Below are 17,316 nucleotides of genomic sequence, written 5' to 3' on the forward strand. Positions count from 1 at the left end.
CTCCTTCTTCCTCTTCCTTCTCTCCTTCCTTCTCTTCTCTCTCTGCTGCTGGCATGGACGTGGTGATGAAAGCATGACACGTTCATCACTTTCTGAGATTTTAATCAACGGTCCTCCCCTAACGAGCAGGAGGGTCCGTTATTAAGCCACGGGAGTTTGGAGGGGGAACGCGGGCCACCCTTAATTTGAGGAGCCGAGAACACCGGGTCCAATCTCTGGTCGTGATTGAGTAATGAGCCGAGCCAGACCAAGTTAACGAGCTCCCTCTAAAAAAAACATTGATTTCTCTGTCCTGTTCTGCTACACTGTGTCTATGGGGTTCTGGGATCTTCTGTGGGATTGGGGTTTTAGGCAGGATGGGGTCAGGAAGAGGGTGGGTGGTGGTGGCAGCTCTGCCACGCCAATTTGGGGACAGTGGGAGAGCTTTTGAAAGAAGAGAGAGAGTGAGCAGAGGAGGACAGGAGATCGATAGCGCATGATAACAAGTGGGCGAGGGGGAATGAGGACAGAGGCCACACAGGTCCGCTGCCACCTCTGAGCCAGTCCTTACCAGACCCCTCTCTGTCCCCACAGCGCCACATCGACCCACACTACTAACTAGACTAGAGCAATCGATGGCTGAACAGTTGAAAGGCCTCTATCTGGAATGGTTCATCACAGAGCCCGTCTCAGAGGGATCGAAAATGGCTTTGATCTAACCCAGCGGTGTTGACAAGTAGTCCCCCACTGAGCTATAGCTATTCCCCCATCCCCTCCGCTGTCTGTCTCTCTGAGCTAGCCTGGTCCCTGATCTGTTATTGCTGTATTGCCAACTCCTATGGTCATTGTCAATACAGCACAAACAGATCTGGGACCAGGCGGAGGCAAGCATCACTGGAGGATGAGGACCATTCAAACACATGCAGAGAGTGCTTAGATCTGGGCTGCCCAACCCTCTTCCTGGAGATCTACTGCTCTGTGGCTTTTCAGTCCAACCCTAATTTAACACACCTGATTCTACTTATTAGCAGCTCAACAAGACCTAAACTAGCTGAATCAGATATGCTAAATTAGGGTTGGACTGAAAACCTACAGGACAGTAGATCTCCAGGAAGAGGGTTGGGCAGCCCTGGCTTAGATAGATAGACCAGTCTGTGCGTTGACCACTGCTTAGACAGACCAGTCTGTGCATTGACCACTGCTTAGATAGACCAGTCTGTGCGTTGACCACTGCTTAGATAGACCAGTCTGTGCGTTGACCACTGAAATCAATAATGGAAGGTAGAGATAAGGATGCGGTTTAAGTCTGGTAAATGACTTGAAATTCTGTGTGTGTGGTAGGTCTTAATGGCCTTCCCACAAACAGAGTACAATATATAGAGTAGTGCGTTTGTCTACCCATGAAATCAATAATGAAACGTAGGGATAAGGATGATTGAGATATGATTAGTCTGGTAAAAGACTTGTGAGAATCTGTGTGTGTGGCAAGGATTCAGGCTTCAGAGCCTTCCCTGATGCACAGAAGTCTTTCTCCACAGGTCTTTCCATTAGATTGGTAATTGTGCAATTCAGGATGTGTCAACTAGTCATGTCGGCTTGGCTCTGCATATATTACGCAAACACTTATTACCAAGCAAATATTTTCCCTGGGTTCCACCAATCAAATGTTTACCCAGAGAATGTACAGTGGGGAGAACAAGTATTTGATACACTGCCGATTTTGCAGGTTTTCCTACTTACAAAGCATGTAGAGGTCTGTAATTTTTATCATAGGTACACTTTAACTGTGAGAGACGGAATCTAAAACAAAAATCCAGAAAATCCCATTGTATGATTTTTAAGTAATTAATTTGCATTTTATTGCACGACATAAGTATTTGATACATCAGAAAAGCAGAATTTAATATTTGGTACAGAAACCTTTGTTTGCAATTATAGAGATCATACGTTTCCTGTAGTTCTTGACCAGGTTTGCAGGGATTTTGGCCCACTCCTCCATACAGACCTTCTCCAGATCCTTCAGGTTTCGGGGCTGTCGCTGGGCAATACAGACTTTCAGCTCCCTCCAAAGATTTCCTATTGGGTTCAGGTCTGGAGACTGGCTAGGCCACTCCAGGACCTTGAGATGCTTCTTACGGAGCCACTCCTTTGTTGCCCTGACTGTGCGTTTCGGGTCGTTGTCATGCTGGAAGACCCAGCCACGACCCATCTTCAATGCTCTTACTGAGGGAAGGAGGTTGTTGGCCAAGATCTCGCGATACATGGCCCCATCCATCCTCCCCTCAATACGGTGCAGTCGTCCTGTCCCCTTTGCAGAAAAGCATCCCCAAAGAATTATGTTTCCACCTCCATGCTTCATGGTTGAGATGGTGTTCTTGGGGTTGTACTCATCCTTCTTCCTCCAAACACGGCAAGTGGAGTTTAGACCAAAAAGCTCTATTTTTGTCTCATCAGACCACATGACCTTCTCCCATTCCTCCTCTGGATCATCCAGATGGTCATTAGCAAACTTCAGACGGGCCTGGACATGCGCTGGCTTGAGCAGGGGGACCTTGCGTGCGCTGCAGGATTTTAATCCATGACGGCATAGTGTGTTGCTAATGGTTTTCTTTGAGACTGTGGTCCCAACTCTCTTCAGGTCATTGACCAGGTCCTGCCGTGTAGTTCTGGGCTGATCCCTCACCTTCCTCATGTTGATGCCCCACGAGGTGAGATCTTGCATGGAGCCCCAGACCGAGGGTGATTGACCGTCACCTTGAACTTCTTCCATTTTCTAATAATTGCACCAACAGTTGTTTCCTTCTCACCAAGCTGCTTGCCTATTGTCCTGTAGCCCATCCCAGCCTTGTGCAGGTCTACAATTTTATCCCTGATGTCCTTACACATCTCTCTGGTCTTGGCCATTGTGGAGAGGTTGGAGTCTGTTTGATTGAGTGTGTGGACAGGTGTCTTTTATACAGGTAACGAGTTCAAACAGGTGCAGTTAATACAGGTAATGAGTGGAGAACAGGAGGGCTTCTTAAAGAAAAACTAACAGGTCTGTGAGAGCCGGAATTCTTACTGGTTGGTAGGTGATCAAATACTTATGTCATGCAATAAAATGCAAATTAATTACTTAAAAATCATACAATGTGATTTTCTGGATTTTTGTTTTAGATTTTGTCTCTCACAGTAGAAGTGTACCAATGATACAAATTACAGACCTCTACATGCTTTGTAAGTAAGAAAACCTGCAAAATCGGCAGTGTATCAAACACTTGTTCTCCCCACTGTACGTACAGTAACTGATTTGGGAGTTGTGTAAGTCCAGAAATTGTCTTTTTTACCCTTTTTACCCTCCGTCCACATGCGTGACCCTAACCAGGTCCCTAAATCGGAGGAGACGAAGCCCCACTCGCAGAGAAGCAAGGTCTGAGAAACACACACACACACGTCAGTGTCCGTGGACCTCACCGCTGGGCATGCTTCTCTGTCATGATGCATTGACCTCTGTCCATTCCTTTATTCATGTATTCCTTTATTTAATTTTTTTCCCATCCATTCGACATTTGATTGCGATGGTGGTCATCCTCCGCGCTAACCCTGTCAGCCACTGGAGTAGTTTCACCCCTCTCTAAATGACTTGTAGCACTCTCTTAAGGTCCCCTCAACCAGGGAAAACGTAGGCTAACTTAAAATAACAAAGAGCTGTGCATAATGAATGCGATTCCCCTCAATCTCCTGGGACTATATACAGTGTAAAAACAAAGGCAGGGAGATCGATTGGAGTCGATGGTGAACATCCAGGGATGGACTGGCCATAGGACAATTCTGGCAAATGCCAGATGGGCTGGTCCATCTTTAGTCCATCTGTTTTAAAAAAAAATGTTTGTGCAAAATTATAATAACAATGGGTGCGTCAAGTAAAAGAAAATGGGCTGGCGTGGTGGGCCTCGAGGGGAAAAATGGGGCAGTGTGATAGAAATACGCAGGCCTATTTCTAGTCCCAGTCCGTCCCTGTGAACATCATAGCATGTTTAGAGGTCATACACCAGCTGACTGCTAACCAGCCCCAGTGACTTAATGATGAACCCAGGGGCTCACAGAGTCAATCCTGAGACTATCTCATATCCCTGAGATTGTCGGAAGGTGGAGACTCCTCCATCAATGTTTGTCTGTTTGATTAATTTGTTTTTTTGTTTTGCATCACTCATTGGACCATCAGTTGCTTCTGTGGAATAAGTCAGTGTATATATGTTCACCCTGAGTTTCTGTGTTCAAGCTTGCTATAGTGACGGACTGCCTCAGTTGACCTCATTGTAATGTAGTTCAAGGCCCTGTTTGAGTTCTTTACAAACACAACCTGCCTTTTCCCCTTCCTTGAAGCAATCACTGATCTTACACAAATTGATAGGTGTGAGCAATAGTTCTATTACATAGCATTCACCTACCCAGCCTTGTCAGATCAGGGATTTCTTTATGGAAGGGAGGAAGGAAATAGGCGTTCTCTGAAGTATTTGAACAGGGCTCTAGTTATTCCAGCCTGTAAGGTTAATGATCTGTGTGTGTCTCTCCTCTCTCTGTCTGACAGGATGACTACATCCCATACCCGCGGATAGAGGACGTGAGTCAGCGCTCTGATACGATCATATCAGCTGGATCAAAACACTATGCACAAACAAGCATGACTTTGGTCGTCACTTGAACGGTGTTTCCTCCGACACATTGGTGCAGCTGGCTTCCGGGTTAAGCGGGCGGGTGTTAAGGAGCGCGGTTTGGCGGGTCATGTTTCAGAGGACGCATGACTCGACCTTCGCATCTCCCGAGCCCTTTGGGGAGATGCAGCTATGAGACAAGATCATAATTGGATATGACGAAATTGGGGAGAAAAAGGGGGGTAAAATAACAAATATTTATTTCTATGGCCCTATTCTTGTGGATGGTGATATTTTGGTACATAAACCCCTTGTCCCTTGGCTGTGTGGCTTAGATTCTGGAGAAGGGTAGCCCATACCCGCAGGTGATCCTGCCCCAGTTTGGGGGTTACTGGATTGAGGATGCCGAGGCGCCTGTAGGGACCCCCACCTCTTCGGAGAGCAGCTTCTGTGAGGAGGATGACGGAGGGGGCATGAGCCCTGCAGGAGGGTTCGGCTTCAGGCTGGAGTGTAACAGCTCGGCCAGGGCCTACCGCAAACACTTCCTGGGCAGGGTGAGTCAAGGCCTATTTGACTTGTAGTAATAATGTGGGTGTGTGAGTGGGGGAGGAAGTGGGGTCTGCGCCTGCATGTGTGTGTTGTGTGTGTGTTATGTTGATGTGTGTACATGTGTGTGTGTTCTCTGTAAGGGTGTGTTTCCCTCTTTAAGTCTTTCTCCATTCAGTGTTTTTCCTATTTCAGGCTTAATTCTGCTCTGGGGTTATGACTAAGCATGTTTCAAATACATATTCATATTCAATAGTTCAGGACTCACACAAATTAAGAATCAGTCGTTTGGAAAATGAACGTGTAATTGACTTAAATTATGCGGAGATCTGTGAAATATTGAGTGTAAAACCTTATTTGAAGGTGTGTAACTTCTTTAAACTGTCTCATCATTCTGTGTAGTGATTCGCTGTCTGTCTGACTCTCTTGCCCTCCCTCCTTCCCTCCCTCCCTATCTCTCTATCACTCTGCCTCTCTCTCTCTCTCTTCAGGAGCATATGAACTACTACTGCACAGGCAGCAGTCTGGGGAACCTCATTATGTCACTGAAGCACGAGGAGGCAGAGGGCCAGGAGTTCCTCCGCATCATGCTCAGGTAACTACAGTGGGGCCAGGAGTTCATCCATCATGTTCAGGTAACTACAGTAGTGCCAGGAGTTCATCCATCATGTTCAGGTAACTACAGTGGGCCAGGAGTTCATCCATCATGTTCAGGTAACTACAGTAGGGCCAGGAGTTCCTCCATCATGCTCAGGTAACTACAGTGGGGCCAGGAGTTCATCCATCATGTTCAGGTAACTACAGTAGTGCCAGGAGTTCATCCATCATGCTCAGGTAACTACAGTAGGGCCAGGAGTTCATCCATCATGTTCAGGTAACTACAGTAGGGCCAGGAGTTCCTCCATCATGTTCAGTTAACTACAGTAGTGCCAGGGGTTCATCCATCATGTTCAGGTAACTACAGCAGGGCCAGGAGTTCCTCCATTATGTTCAGGTAACTACAGTAGGGCCAGGAGTTCCTCCATCATGCTCAGGTAACTACAGTAGGGCCAGGAGTTCATCCATCATGTTCAGGTAACTACAGTAGGGCCAGGAGTTCATCCTTCATGTTCAGGTAACTACAGTAGGCCCAGGAGTTCATCCATCATGTTCAGGTAACTACAGTAGGGCCAGGAGTTCATCCTTCATGTTCAGGTAACTACAGTATGGCCAGGAGTTCATCCATCATGTTCAGGTAACTACAGTAGGGCCAGGAGTTCCTCCATCATAGCTTTACTCATATAATAACATACAGTAGGGCCATGGTCTGGACCCATAGTTATTGTCACACTAACCCTACAGTATCTTGTGAACATGGATTTACAAATAAACGTTATTTTACACTAGCCAGAACTTTCACTGTAGAAATAGGAATTATGTATTTGCGATGTGCACAAAGCCTACCTTCTTTATAATGTGTTTATTGATACTGGTTTTGTCTAATCATCACCCAGGTCGAGGACAAAGACACACCATGACAGGATCTCTCTGGCAGGCCTCAACCAGCTTCCCAGTGTACCCCAGATAGCCAAGGTAAGGAGGGCTGACCTAAGCACCACCAATGCAACATGCACTCAATGTAAAGTGGCGATCTGGGTTTCAAGCATCAACAATGCGGCCAGCCCGCCACAGTGTGGGTAAACAGCTAAGGGATGGGGCTGAAGAAATGTAATGGGATCAAAATCATAGTTTTAACCATGTGTTGAAACTATGCAGTGTTTGTTTACAATTACATTGTTTCCAAACAATTAAGTAAAACAAGCTTTTTTGGTTCTGATGCGTTAAGACAGTTGAAGTAAGCTCATGATTAATTTATACATTATATATATATTAGTTTTAATTGAACAGTCCAAAAAGGTATGTACCAATCCCAGATTGCCCCTTTAACCTAAAATCGATTTGTTTCCGTCACTGTGGTTTCAAATGAATCTGTATCTATCTTTTTGTTTGTGTTTCAGCTTCTCTGCGACGATGTGACTGGCCTGAAGTTCAACCCGGTCCTGTACCCCAGAGTGAGTCTGCTCCACAGTTTCCTTTCAGCCAGGCGCTTCCACCTCTACTACAGTAGCCATAGAAGGAGGGTCGTGTTCATTAGGTCATGTTATAGAAATCATTTCCTAGCAGTTCTATTTCTTTGGGGCATGCAGCGTTTTCAAAACGTTTTGCAATGGAACACAAGTGGTTCTTATTGGATAAGTCCAAGTAGTCTCTCGCTTTTTCAGTCCCTTTTCTTCCATTTGCTGCTTAATGAACATAATCCAACTTCCACCTGGTTCACTATACAGCCTGACCCCTCTGTTCTCTCTTACTGATGTGGTGTTGGCAGTGCTAAAGACAGATCTGATCCAGGAGCTGTTCATCTCTTCAGAGGTCATTTGGATGATGGAGCTGCTTGTTGTGCCTCTGCTCCGGGTCCTGTAGAACTCATCTGTTATTATGACAGTCTGCTCAGACTGCTCCCCCTCTCCTCCACTCCCATCCCCCACCGGTCTCAGCTGACTGCCTTTCAAAATGGCCACAATCAACCCACAGTGGTCCTGGGTCATGTTCATTAGAGCATGCAACGGAAAACTTTTACAGCTGTAAAATGGAAATTAGCATTTCTTATTGGACAAGTCCAAGTAGTCCCGCCCTGTTTTAGTCGTTTTTTTTCTTCTGTTTGGTGCCTATTGAATACAACCCTGACCTCCCCAGACGTGATAGGCATACACTACATGACCAAAAGTATGTGGACACCTGCTCGTCGAACATCTCATTACAAAATCATGGGCATTAATGTGGTGTTGGTCCCCCCCCCCCTTTGCTGCTATAACAACATCCACTCTTCTGAGAAGGCTTTCCACTAGATGTTGGAACATTGCTGCGGGGACTTGGTTCCATTCAGCCACAAGAGTATTAGTGAGGTCGGGCACTGATGTTTGGCGATATGCCTGGCATTCCAATTAATTCCAAAGGTGTTCGATGGGGTTGAGGTCAGGACTATGTGCAGGCCAGTCAAGTTCTTCCACACTGATCTCGACAAATAATTTCTGTACGGACCTCGCTTTGTGCACGCGGGCATTGTCATGCTGAACAGGAAAGGGCCTTTGCCGAACTGTTGCCACAAAGTTGGAAGCACAGAATCGTCTAGAATGTCATTGTATGCTGCAACCTTAATATTTCCCTTCATTGGAATTGAGGAGCCTGAACCATGAAAAACTTGCCCCAGACCATTATTCCTCCTCCACCAAACTTTACAGTTGGCACTATGCACTAGGCAGGTAGCTTTCATCTGGCATCCGGCCAAACTCAGAGTTGTCCATCGGACTGCCAGATGGTGAAGTGTGATTCATCACTCAAGAGAACATGTTTCCACTGCTCCAGAGTCCAAGGGTGTCGAGCTTTACACCACGCCAGTTGACGCTTGGCTTTGCTCACGGTGGTCTTAGGCTTGTGTGAGGCTGTTTGGCCATGGAAACCCATTTCATGAAGCTCCCTGTCGAACAGTTATTTTGCTGATGTTGCTTCCAGAGGCAGCTTGGAAGTCGGTAGTGAGTGTTGCAACCGAGGACCGATCATTTTTACGCTCTACAGCTTCAGCACTCAGCAGTCCCATTCTATGAGCTTGTGTGGCCTACCACTTCACGATGAGCCGTTGTTGCTCCTAGACTTTTCCACTTCACAATAACAGCACTTAAAGTTGACTGGGGCAGCTCTAGCAGGGAAGAAATTTGACGAACTGACTTGTGGCGTCCTATGAAGGTGGCGTCCTATGACGGTGAAAGTTACTGAGCTCTTCAGTAAGGCCATTGTACTGCCAATGTTTGTCGATGGAGATTGTATGGCTGTGTGCTTGATTTTATACACCTGTCAGCAACGGGTGTGGCTGAAATAGCCAAATCCACTAATTTGAAGGGGTGTCCACATACTTTTGTATATGTAGTGTAAATGTCTGCCCGAGTCATGGAGGGACTTTATCACATAACTGGATATTCTATGTACGTGCACATCCTTATCATTTTTGTTGTTTTTGGTTTCAGGGCTCTCAGTTGATAGTAGGTTATGACGAACATGAAGTGAACAATACCTTTAAGTTTGGTGTCATCTACCAGAAGTTTGGTCAGGTGAGTGTGAAATGCAGGTTTTTATTGCCAAATGGTGTTTCAGTTTATTCCTTATCAATCCCATGCTATTTATTTTCGCCCTGTAACCTGCATTGTGCATAGAACCCCATACGTAAACAACTCTCCCATTTAATCTTCTCTCCTCATCCCACTCTCCTCTCATCGTTCCATCCTAGACGTCAGAGGAAGAGTTGTTTGGGAACAACGAGGAGACGCCAGCCTTCCGAGAGTTCCTCAGTGTTCTGGGAGACAACATAGAGTTGAATGACTTTAAGGGGTGAGAGACATACAGTACCAGTAAAAAATGTGAACACACCAACTCATTCCAGGGTTTTTATTTTTTACTATTTTCTGCATTGTGAAATAGAAGTGAAGACAGCAAAACTAAAGAAGAAACACGAGCAATGGACATTAGACCGGTGGAAATCTTTCCTTTGGTCTGACAAGTCCAAATTTGAGATTTTTGGTTTTAACCGCCGTGTCTTTCTGAGACACAGAGTAGGTGAACGGATGATCTCCAAATGTGTGGTTCCCACCGTGATGCAAGGAGGAGGAGGTGTGATGGTGTGGGGGTTCTTTGCTGGTGAGTGTGTCAGTGATTTATTTAGAATTCAAGGCACACTTAACCAGCATGGCTACCACAGCATTCCGCAGCAATATGCCATCCCATCTGGTTTGGGATGACGTTTTTCAACAGGACAATGACCCAACACACCTCCAGGCTGTGTAAGGGCCAGTTGACCTAGAAAGAGAGTGATGGAGTGCTGCATCAGATGGCCTGGCCTCCACAATCACCCAACCTCAACCCAAATAAGATGGTTTGGGATGAGTTGGACCGCAGAGTGAAGGAAGAGCAGCCAACAAGTGCTCAGCATTATGTGGGAACTCCTTCAAGACTGTTGGAAAAGCTTTCCAGGTGAAGCTGGTTGAGAAAATGCCAAGAGTGTGCAAAGCTGTCATCAAGGCAAAGGGTGGCTACATTGAAGAATCTCAAATATAAAATATATTTTGATTTGTTTAACACTTTTTTGGTTACTACATGATTCCATATGTGTTATTTCATAGTTTTGATGTCTTCACTATCATTCTACAATGTAGAAAATTGTAAAAATAAAGAAAAACCAATGAATGAGTAGGTGTGTCCAAACTTTTAACTGGTACTGTAGATACAACTCTATTTCTGCTCTACTATTTCTGCTCTACTTCTGAGAAGGAGGTAGAGAGAGAGAGGCGGAGAGAGGGAAAGAGAGAGAGAGACACAGAGACAACTCTACTACTACTCCAATACTGAGAGGGACAGAGAGAGAGAGAGTTTTATTTTTATTTAACCTTTATTTATCTAAGTCATGTAGGTACTACACAGAGAGAGAGAGCGAGAGAGAGAGTTCATGCAGAGAGAGAGGGAGAATGGAGGGAGGGAAGGATATATACTGCTACCCTGCTACCATTCATCATGAGTAGGGCCAGGAGTTTTCCCTGTCACGTGATCAGGAAATGCTCCTGGCCCTACCCAATAATTGAACGTCATGGAAATGCTAATCGTATTGTGTTGTCACTGTGCTCCTAGGTTCCGTGGTGGTCTGGACGTATCTCACGGTCAGACAGGCTCTGAGTCCGTCTACACCGTCTTCAGACAGAGAGAGATGATGTTCCACGTCTCCACTAAACTACCCTTCACTGAGGGAGACGTACAACAGGTCCTGAACACGCTACACCACACACAGCATAATAACAGTGGTTACAGTAGGTGTTTTGTGTGTGCGTGTCACTCATAAACACCCTCTGTTTCCTCTTCCCTCTCACCTCACACCTTTCTCTAATACTTGTGACTAATTATACTGTAGAACATACAGTCAAACAGTCCTAAGTTGTTTACAGAACACTGTGCTCTTGTCCCTCAGCTCCAGAGGAAGAGGCACATAGGAAATGACATCGTGGCGGCGGTCTTCCAGGAAGACGCCACCCCCTTTGTGCCTGACATGATCGCCTCCAACTTCCTCCATGCGTATGTACTGGTGCAGGTGGAGAACCCTGGTACTGAACACACTACATACAAGGTCAGTACTATATCCTACTATGAGCCTTACAGGCTCACTATGTGATATTTGCAAAATTTTATTTTTTATTTATTACGGAGTGGGCCTTTAAGGCATGGATATTATGTAACCGGTGTGAAATGGCTAGCTAGTTAGCGGTGTGAGCTAGTAGCGTTTCAATCGGTGACGTCACTCGCGTTGAGACCTTGAAGTAGTTGTTCGCCTTGCTCTGCAAGCGCCTCGGCTTTTGTGGAGCGATAGGTGACGATGCGTTGAGGGTGACTGTTGTCGATGTGTTCAGAGGGTCTCTGGTTCAAGCCCAGGTTGGGACAGGGAGAGGGACGGAAGCTACACTGTTGCAGTTACCACAGCCAGACTCTCTATACAGTAAATGTGTGACATGAATTGCTTTGTGCCGGCAGGTGTCTGTTACAGCGAGGGAGGATGTACCTCCGTTTGGCCCACCTCTCCCCAATCCAGCAGTCTTCAAGAAGGTAAGCAAGAGGGCAAATGACAGAAAAAGATACAGCGAGATATTGAAGGAGAGGGATAGAGAGAGAGATTGAAGGAGAGGGATAAAGATACAGAGTGAGAGAGAGATTGAAGGAGAGGGATAAAGATACAGAGTGAGAGAGAGAGAGATTGAAGGAGAGGGATAAAGATACAGAGAGAGAGAGAGATTGAAGGAGAGGGATAAAGATACAGAGAGAGAGATTGAAGGAGAGGGATAAAGATACAGAGAGAGAGGGAGAGATTGAAGGAGAAGGATAAAGATACAGAGTGAGAGAGAGAGAGAGAGAGAGAGAGAGAGAGAGAGAGAGATTGAAGGAAAGGGATAAAGATACAGAGTGAGAGAGAGAGGTTGAAGGAGAGGGATAAAGATACAGAGTGAGAGAGAGAGAGATTGAAGGAGAGGGATAAAGATACAGAGAGAGAGAGAGCGAGATTGAAGGAAAGTGGTAAAGATACAGAGAGAGAGAGTGAGATTGAAGGAGAGGGATAAAGATACAGAGAAAGAGAGAGAGAGATTGAAGGAAAGGGATAAAGATACAGAGAGAGAGAGAGAGAGAGAGATGGAGTTAAAGTTTCCTATTGTTATTTACAGTGAAAATTTGATGAGAAACCTGCCATCATATACAGTTTATTCTGAAAGTATTCATACTCTTTGACTTATTTCACATATTGTTGTGTAATAGCCTGAATTCAAAATGGGTAAATTTATATTTTTTTCACACCCATCTATCTACACACAATACCCCATTACAAAGTGAAAATATGCTTTTTAGACATTTTTTCAAATGTATTGAAAATGAAGTACAGAAATATCTAATTTACATAGCTATTCACACCCACGAGTCAATACATGTTAGAATCACATTTGGCAGCAATTACAGCTGTGAGTATTTCTGTGAAAGTCTATAAGAGCTTTGCACATCTGGATTGTACAATATTTGCAAATTATTATTTTTAACATTCTTCAAGCTCTGTTAAGTTGGTTGTTGATCATTGCTAGACAGCCATTTTCAAGTCTTGCCGTAGATTTTAAGTCGAAACTGTAACTTAGCCACTCAGGAACATTCAATGTCATCTTGGTAAGCAACTCCAGTGTATATTTAGCCTTGTGTTTTAGGTTATTGTCCTGCTGAAAGGTGAATTGGTTTCCCAGTGTCTGTTGGAAAGCAGACTGAACCAGGTTTTCCTCTAGGATTTTGCCTGTGCTTCGCTCTATTCCATTCCTTTTTATCCTAAAAAAGCATACCCATAACATGATGCAGCCACCACCACCATGCTTGAAAATATGAAGAGTGGTACACAATGATGTGTTGTGTTGGATACGTCCCAAACATAAAAGTTTGTATTGAAGACAAAAAGTGAATTGCTTTGCCTCATTTTTTTGCAGTATTACTTTAGTGCCTTGTTGCATACAAGATGCAAGTTTTGGAAAAAATATTTATACCCATCTACCAATAGGTGCCCTTCTGTGCCAGGAATTGGAAAACCTCCCTGGTCTTTGTGGTTGAATCTGTGTTTGAAATTGACTGCTCGACTGAGGGACCTTACAGATAATTGTATGTGTGGGGTACAGAGATGAGGTAATCGTTCAACAATCATGTTTAACACTATTATTGCACACAGAGTGAGTCCATGCAACTTATTATGTGACTTGTTAAGCACATTTTTACTCCTGAACTTATTTAGGCTTGCCATAACAAAGACTATGAATATTTATCGACTCAAGACATTTGAGCTTTTCATTTAGAAATACTTTTTATCTAAAAACATAAATCCACTTTGACATGATGGGGTGTTTTGTGTATAGACCAGTGATACAAAATCTCAATTTAATCCATTTTAAATTCAGACTGTAACACAACAAAATGTGGAACATTTTGTGAATACATTCTGAAGGCGCTGTATCATTCCTTTTCGTCCCGTCGACTCCAGACGACCAAATGATGATAAGTATGGTGCTGATGAAAGTCACCCCCCCCCCCTTCTCCTCTCTCCCCAGGGTCCTGAGTTCCGCGACTTCCTGCTGACAAAGCTGATCAATGCAGAGAACGCCTGCTACAAGTCTGACAAGTTTGCCAAGCTAGAGGTGAGAGGGGCAGATGACTCAAGACACCCTGGATGTGTTGTTCAATCTCTTTCATCTATCTCAATCACCTCTAAAACTGCTTCTTAAATGATACGTGGTGGTGTTGTTTCGTGTGTGTGTTTGCTTGCATCTGTGCGTCTGTGTGTGTCTGTGTGTCTCTATGCGTGTGTGTGTACATGTGTCTGTTGGTGTCTGTGTTCCAGGGGCGGACGCGAGCTGCTTTGCTGGATAACCTTCACGATGAGCTCCACAGACAGACCCAGACTACTCTGGGGCTTGGCCAGGCTGGGGAGGAGGACAAGCTGGAGAACGGGGGCCATGGGGGACTGCTGGAGTCTTTCAAGGTGACTCTTTAACACAGTTCTTTACCTCGTCATCTGACACCATGTCTGAACCTGTCTGAACCTGTCTGAACCTGTCCCGCACCCTCTCTTTCACCTATCTAGTTGTCTACTGATGTTGTCTCTCTCGCCCTGTCTTTCTCTCTCTCTCGCTCGCTCTGTCTCTGTCGACCTCTCTCTCGCTGTCTCCCTCTCTCTCTGTGTACCTCTCTCTCTGTCTCTCTCTCCCTCTCTCTCCGTCTCTCTCTCTCACTCACACGCACACACACGGACCCCCTGTATTTCTCTCCCTCTCTCCCTCTCTGTCTCCCGCCACGCTGCTGTTGGTTGAGATTACGGGATGTTAATCATCGTACCACCTTACCCGTCGCTCTCCCTCCCTCCCCTATCCCCACTGTCTGACCATATGGTGTCTCACTGTGTTCACAGGCAGTGTGGAGGTGTGTGTTGCATGCCACTCATTCAACCACTGGGGATGCTGTGCTCATCTCTACAACAGCAGTCATTGTCTATTACCTGTCGTCGCAGATACTGTATCAAACTGACTGAGAATCAGAACAAAGCATATCACATATTGAAATCATCTCCAAACATTGAAACACTCAATAAAGAATGTTCCGGTGGTTTTGTTTGTTGTGTTTTATGCCCTGGAGACTAACATTGAAACCCAGTGTCCCTATTTCCCTTAGTCTGACCTACTAGTGATGGCACGTTATCATAAGGCTTGTGATGATTTCCTTCACGATTTCAGTGAACTCAAATAGTAGCCTAGTACACAAAACATCATTATCAGTCATATTCAGTGTTGGGGAAGCTACTTTGAAAATATATTTTATCAAGCTACCAATTACTTCACACTGGAAGAAGTTAAGGTACACTAAAGCTACCTTTAAGACCGATGTAGTTTGCTTAACGAAAGCTACTTTGAAAAAGTAGTTCACTACACCCAAACTACTTTGTGATACATTATCATAGCTAAATCTGAAATGTCGTAGACTACAAATTGCCAAAAAAAAACGGGATGATTCTGGAGTCAAGATGCGAACACAATGTGTAATTTAGCCTGCCAAACATGTTTCAACTGTGAATTAGGCAGGTCTGATGCCAAAAAAGAAAGGAAATTCTTGTTTATCCATATTTTATGTTATTTTAGAAAAGAAAGTAGCGTGTAGTTCCACTAATAAAACACTACTGAAACACTACCTAGATTCTAATTTAATTCAACTACCATCAAGCTGCTGCTAAATGTAGTTTAATTACTAGTTGAACTACATGTAGTTCATTACTCCCCAACACTGGTAACTTTACAGTCATATCTCTCACTATCCATGCACTGCATTGCACTCCTTATTCCTCTGTGTAGGAGAAGTGCACTCTCTGCTGACAGTATATTGTAATAGCAGGTTTGATCTTTCCCATGAACATAAATCTGATTTTATCAATATCTGATACATTAATTTTACCCAACCACATTATCAATAGAATACTTAAAAATAATCTATAATACTCACCTAATCTTGCATAATTTGGTCATGTGCTCGATGTTTCCGTAGTCTGTCCATGAGAGTTTAATACACACCACATTCAAAGTGCTTTGGAAATTGATGAGTACACAGATAGAGTTTAGTTGCAGGATGCAGTAGGTAGTTGGACCAGTTCGAATCCCAGGCCAGGCGCTGGAAAAAATGGGGTGAATTGATCTGGCAATTGGAGGGCTGCTGGGTTCACATCCTAAAGATGTTCCCCCTTGAGTTGGGCCCTTAAGCAAGGCTCCTTTACCCCAGAACATGTTCTCCATCCAGGGGTACTGTGCTTGTCTCAACTGTGTGCTGAGATAATGACTGTACTCATTTCCCTTCTCTTCCTCTGTCCTCTTTTCTCTCTCACTCCATCACCGCTCCCTCCTCTGTTCCCGTCTCTGTCCCCGTCTCTGTCCCTGTCCCCTAGCGTGCGATGCGCGTCCGGAGTCACTCCATGGAGACCATGGTGGGGTCCCACCGTCACCGGAGTCCAGGGGTGGGAGGGGGGGTCCCGGCCAGCTTGAGTGGAGGGGGGCTGCCGCAGAGCACCGAGTGCACAAAGAGTACCTTCTCGGTGAGTAGGGGGGGGGAGAGTGCTTGAGGTCATAAAGTCATATTTACAAACAAATAAAACTAGACATACACATACTCGTGGTAAATTGCATGTTTTGCAAACATTTGCTCCAATGAGTCATGATATCAACATGTACTTTTGCAAACAGTCCCATCCATGTAACATAATCATATTATCGGTGTACTGATGTATTTTCAACTGTTTTATATGTGAAGGGTAGTGGTCCATCACAATGTAGCCCAAATCTGCCTTAATTGAGCTCTATCAGCCTCTTAAAGCTGTATATTGCCTGCTTGTTAGTGCTGTGTCTCTCTCTCCAGCCACCAATGCTGTCAGCCAAGTCTCCCCTAAAGAGTCCAGTGAAGCGTCGTTCAGGCCTCTTCCCCCGCCTCCACTCCAGCACAGAGAGCCCCTCGGACAGACACGCACGCAGGTCAGCAGGCTTTCCATAGCCTGGTCCCAGATCTGTTTGGGCTGTTTTGTTAATGACCATAGGAGTTGGCAAGACATCACAAACAGATCTGGGACCAGGCTTTGCATTCAGGTCAACTTTTGGTTTGTGTATTTACCATCACTAATACTGAAGCTTTTGTTATGTCATTGTGTATTTGTCATATCTGCTAACTTGGTCTGTATGTTGTTACAGTGACCAAAAGACCCCAGACATCTGCCCGCTCGGACAGGAAGGGAGATCAGAGACGTCGTCCAACCCCAGCTCGCCAGAGATCTGCCCCAACAAGGAGAGGTGAGATGAACCACAAACAAAACACTGAACATGAACACACAAGGTGTGCATGAGGTGTGCATATGCTTTGTAAACCTCTCCTCCCATCCCATCCCCTCTCCTCCCCTCTCTTTTCCTCTCGTCTCTTTTCCTCCCATCCCCTCTCCTCTCCTCCCCTCTCCTATCTTTTCCTCTCGTCTCGTCTCCTCCCATCCCCTCTC

General features: G+C 45.1%; 1 protein-coding gene across 8 annotated transcripts in view; it reads left to right on the forward strand.

The window, feature by feature from the left end:
* The window catches only part of LOC106580794 (rap1 GTPase-activating protein 2), a 109,422-nt gene that overhangs the window by 86,908 nt on the left and 5,198 nt on the right, over nucleotides 1-17,316 (forward strand). For 7 of the 8 annotated variants that reach the window (XM_045703602.1, XM_045703601.1, XM_045703600.1 and 4 more), the window contains 15 exons: nucleotides 4,550-4,582; nucleotides 4,949-5,167; nucleotides 5,651-5,754; nucleotides 6,653-6,731; nucleotides 7,157-7,210; nucleotides 9,218-9,301; nucleotides 9,478-9,578; nucleotides 10,869-10,998; nucleotides 11,203-11,358; nucleotides 11,760-11,831; nucleotides 13,850-13,936; nucleotides 14,140-14,280; nucleotides 16,225-16,371; nucleotides 16,692-16,804; nucleotides 17,018-17,116. In XM_045703602.1, coding sequence (XP_045559558.1) covers nucleotides 4,550-4,582; nucleotides 4,949-5,167; nucleotides 5,651-5,754; nucleotides 6,653-6,731; nucleotides 7,157-7,210; nucleotides 9,218-9,301; nucleotides 9,478-9,578; nucleotides 10,869-10,998; nucleotides 11,203-11,358; nucleotides 11,760-11,831; nucleotides 13,850-13,936; nucleotides 14,140-14,280; nucleotides 16,225-16,371; nucleotides 16,692-16,804; nucleotides 17,018-17,116 — 1,619 coding nt within the window. Of the gene's footprint in view, nucleotides 1-4,549; nucleotides 4,583-4,948; nucleotides 5,168-5,650; nucleotides 5,755-6,652; nucleotides 6,732-7,156; nucleotides 7,211-9,217; nucleotides 9,302-9,477; nucleotides 9,579-10,868; nucleotides 10,999-11,202; nucleotides 11,359-11,759; nucleotides 11,832-13,849; nucleotides 13,937-14,139; nucleotides 14,281-14,706; nucleotides 14,901-16,224; nucleotides 16,372-16,691; nucleotides 16,805-17,017; nucleotides 17,117-17,316 lie in introns of those variants that run through there. The other variant, XM_045703603.1, reaches the window with a different exon arrangement.

This window comes from Salmo salar, chromosome ssa20 (assembly GCF_905237065.1).
Source record: "Salmo salar chromosome ssa20, Ssal_v3.1, whole genome shotgun sequence".
Taxonomy (NCBI): domain Eukaryota; kingdom Metazoa; phylum Chordata; class Actinopteri; order Salmoniformes; family Salmonidae; genus Salmo; species Salmo salar.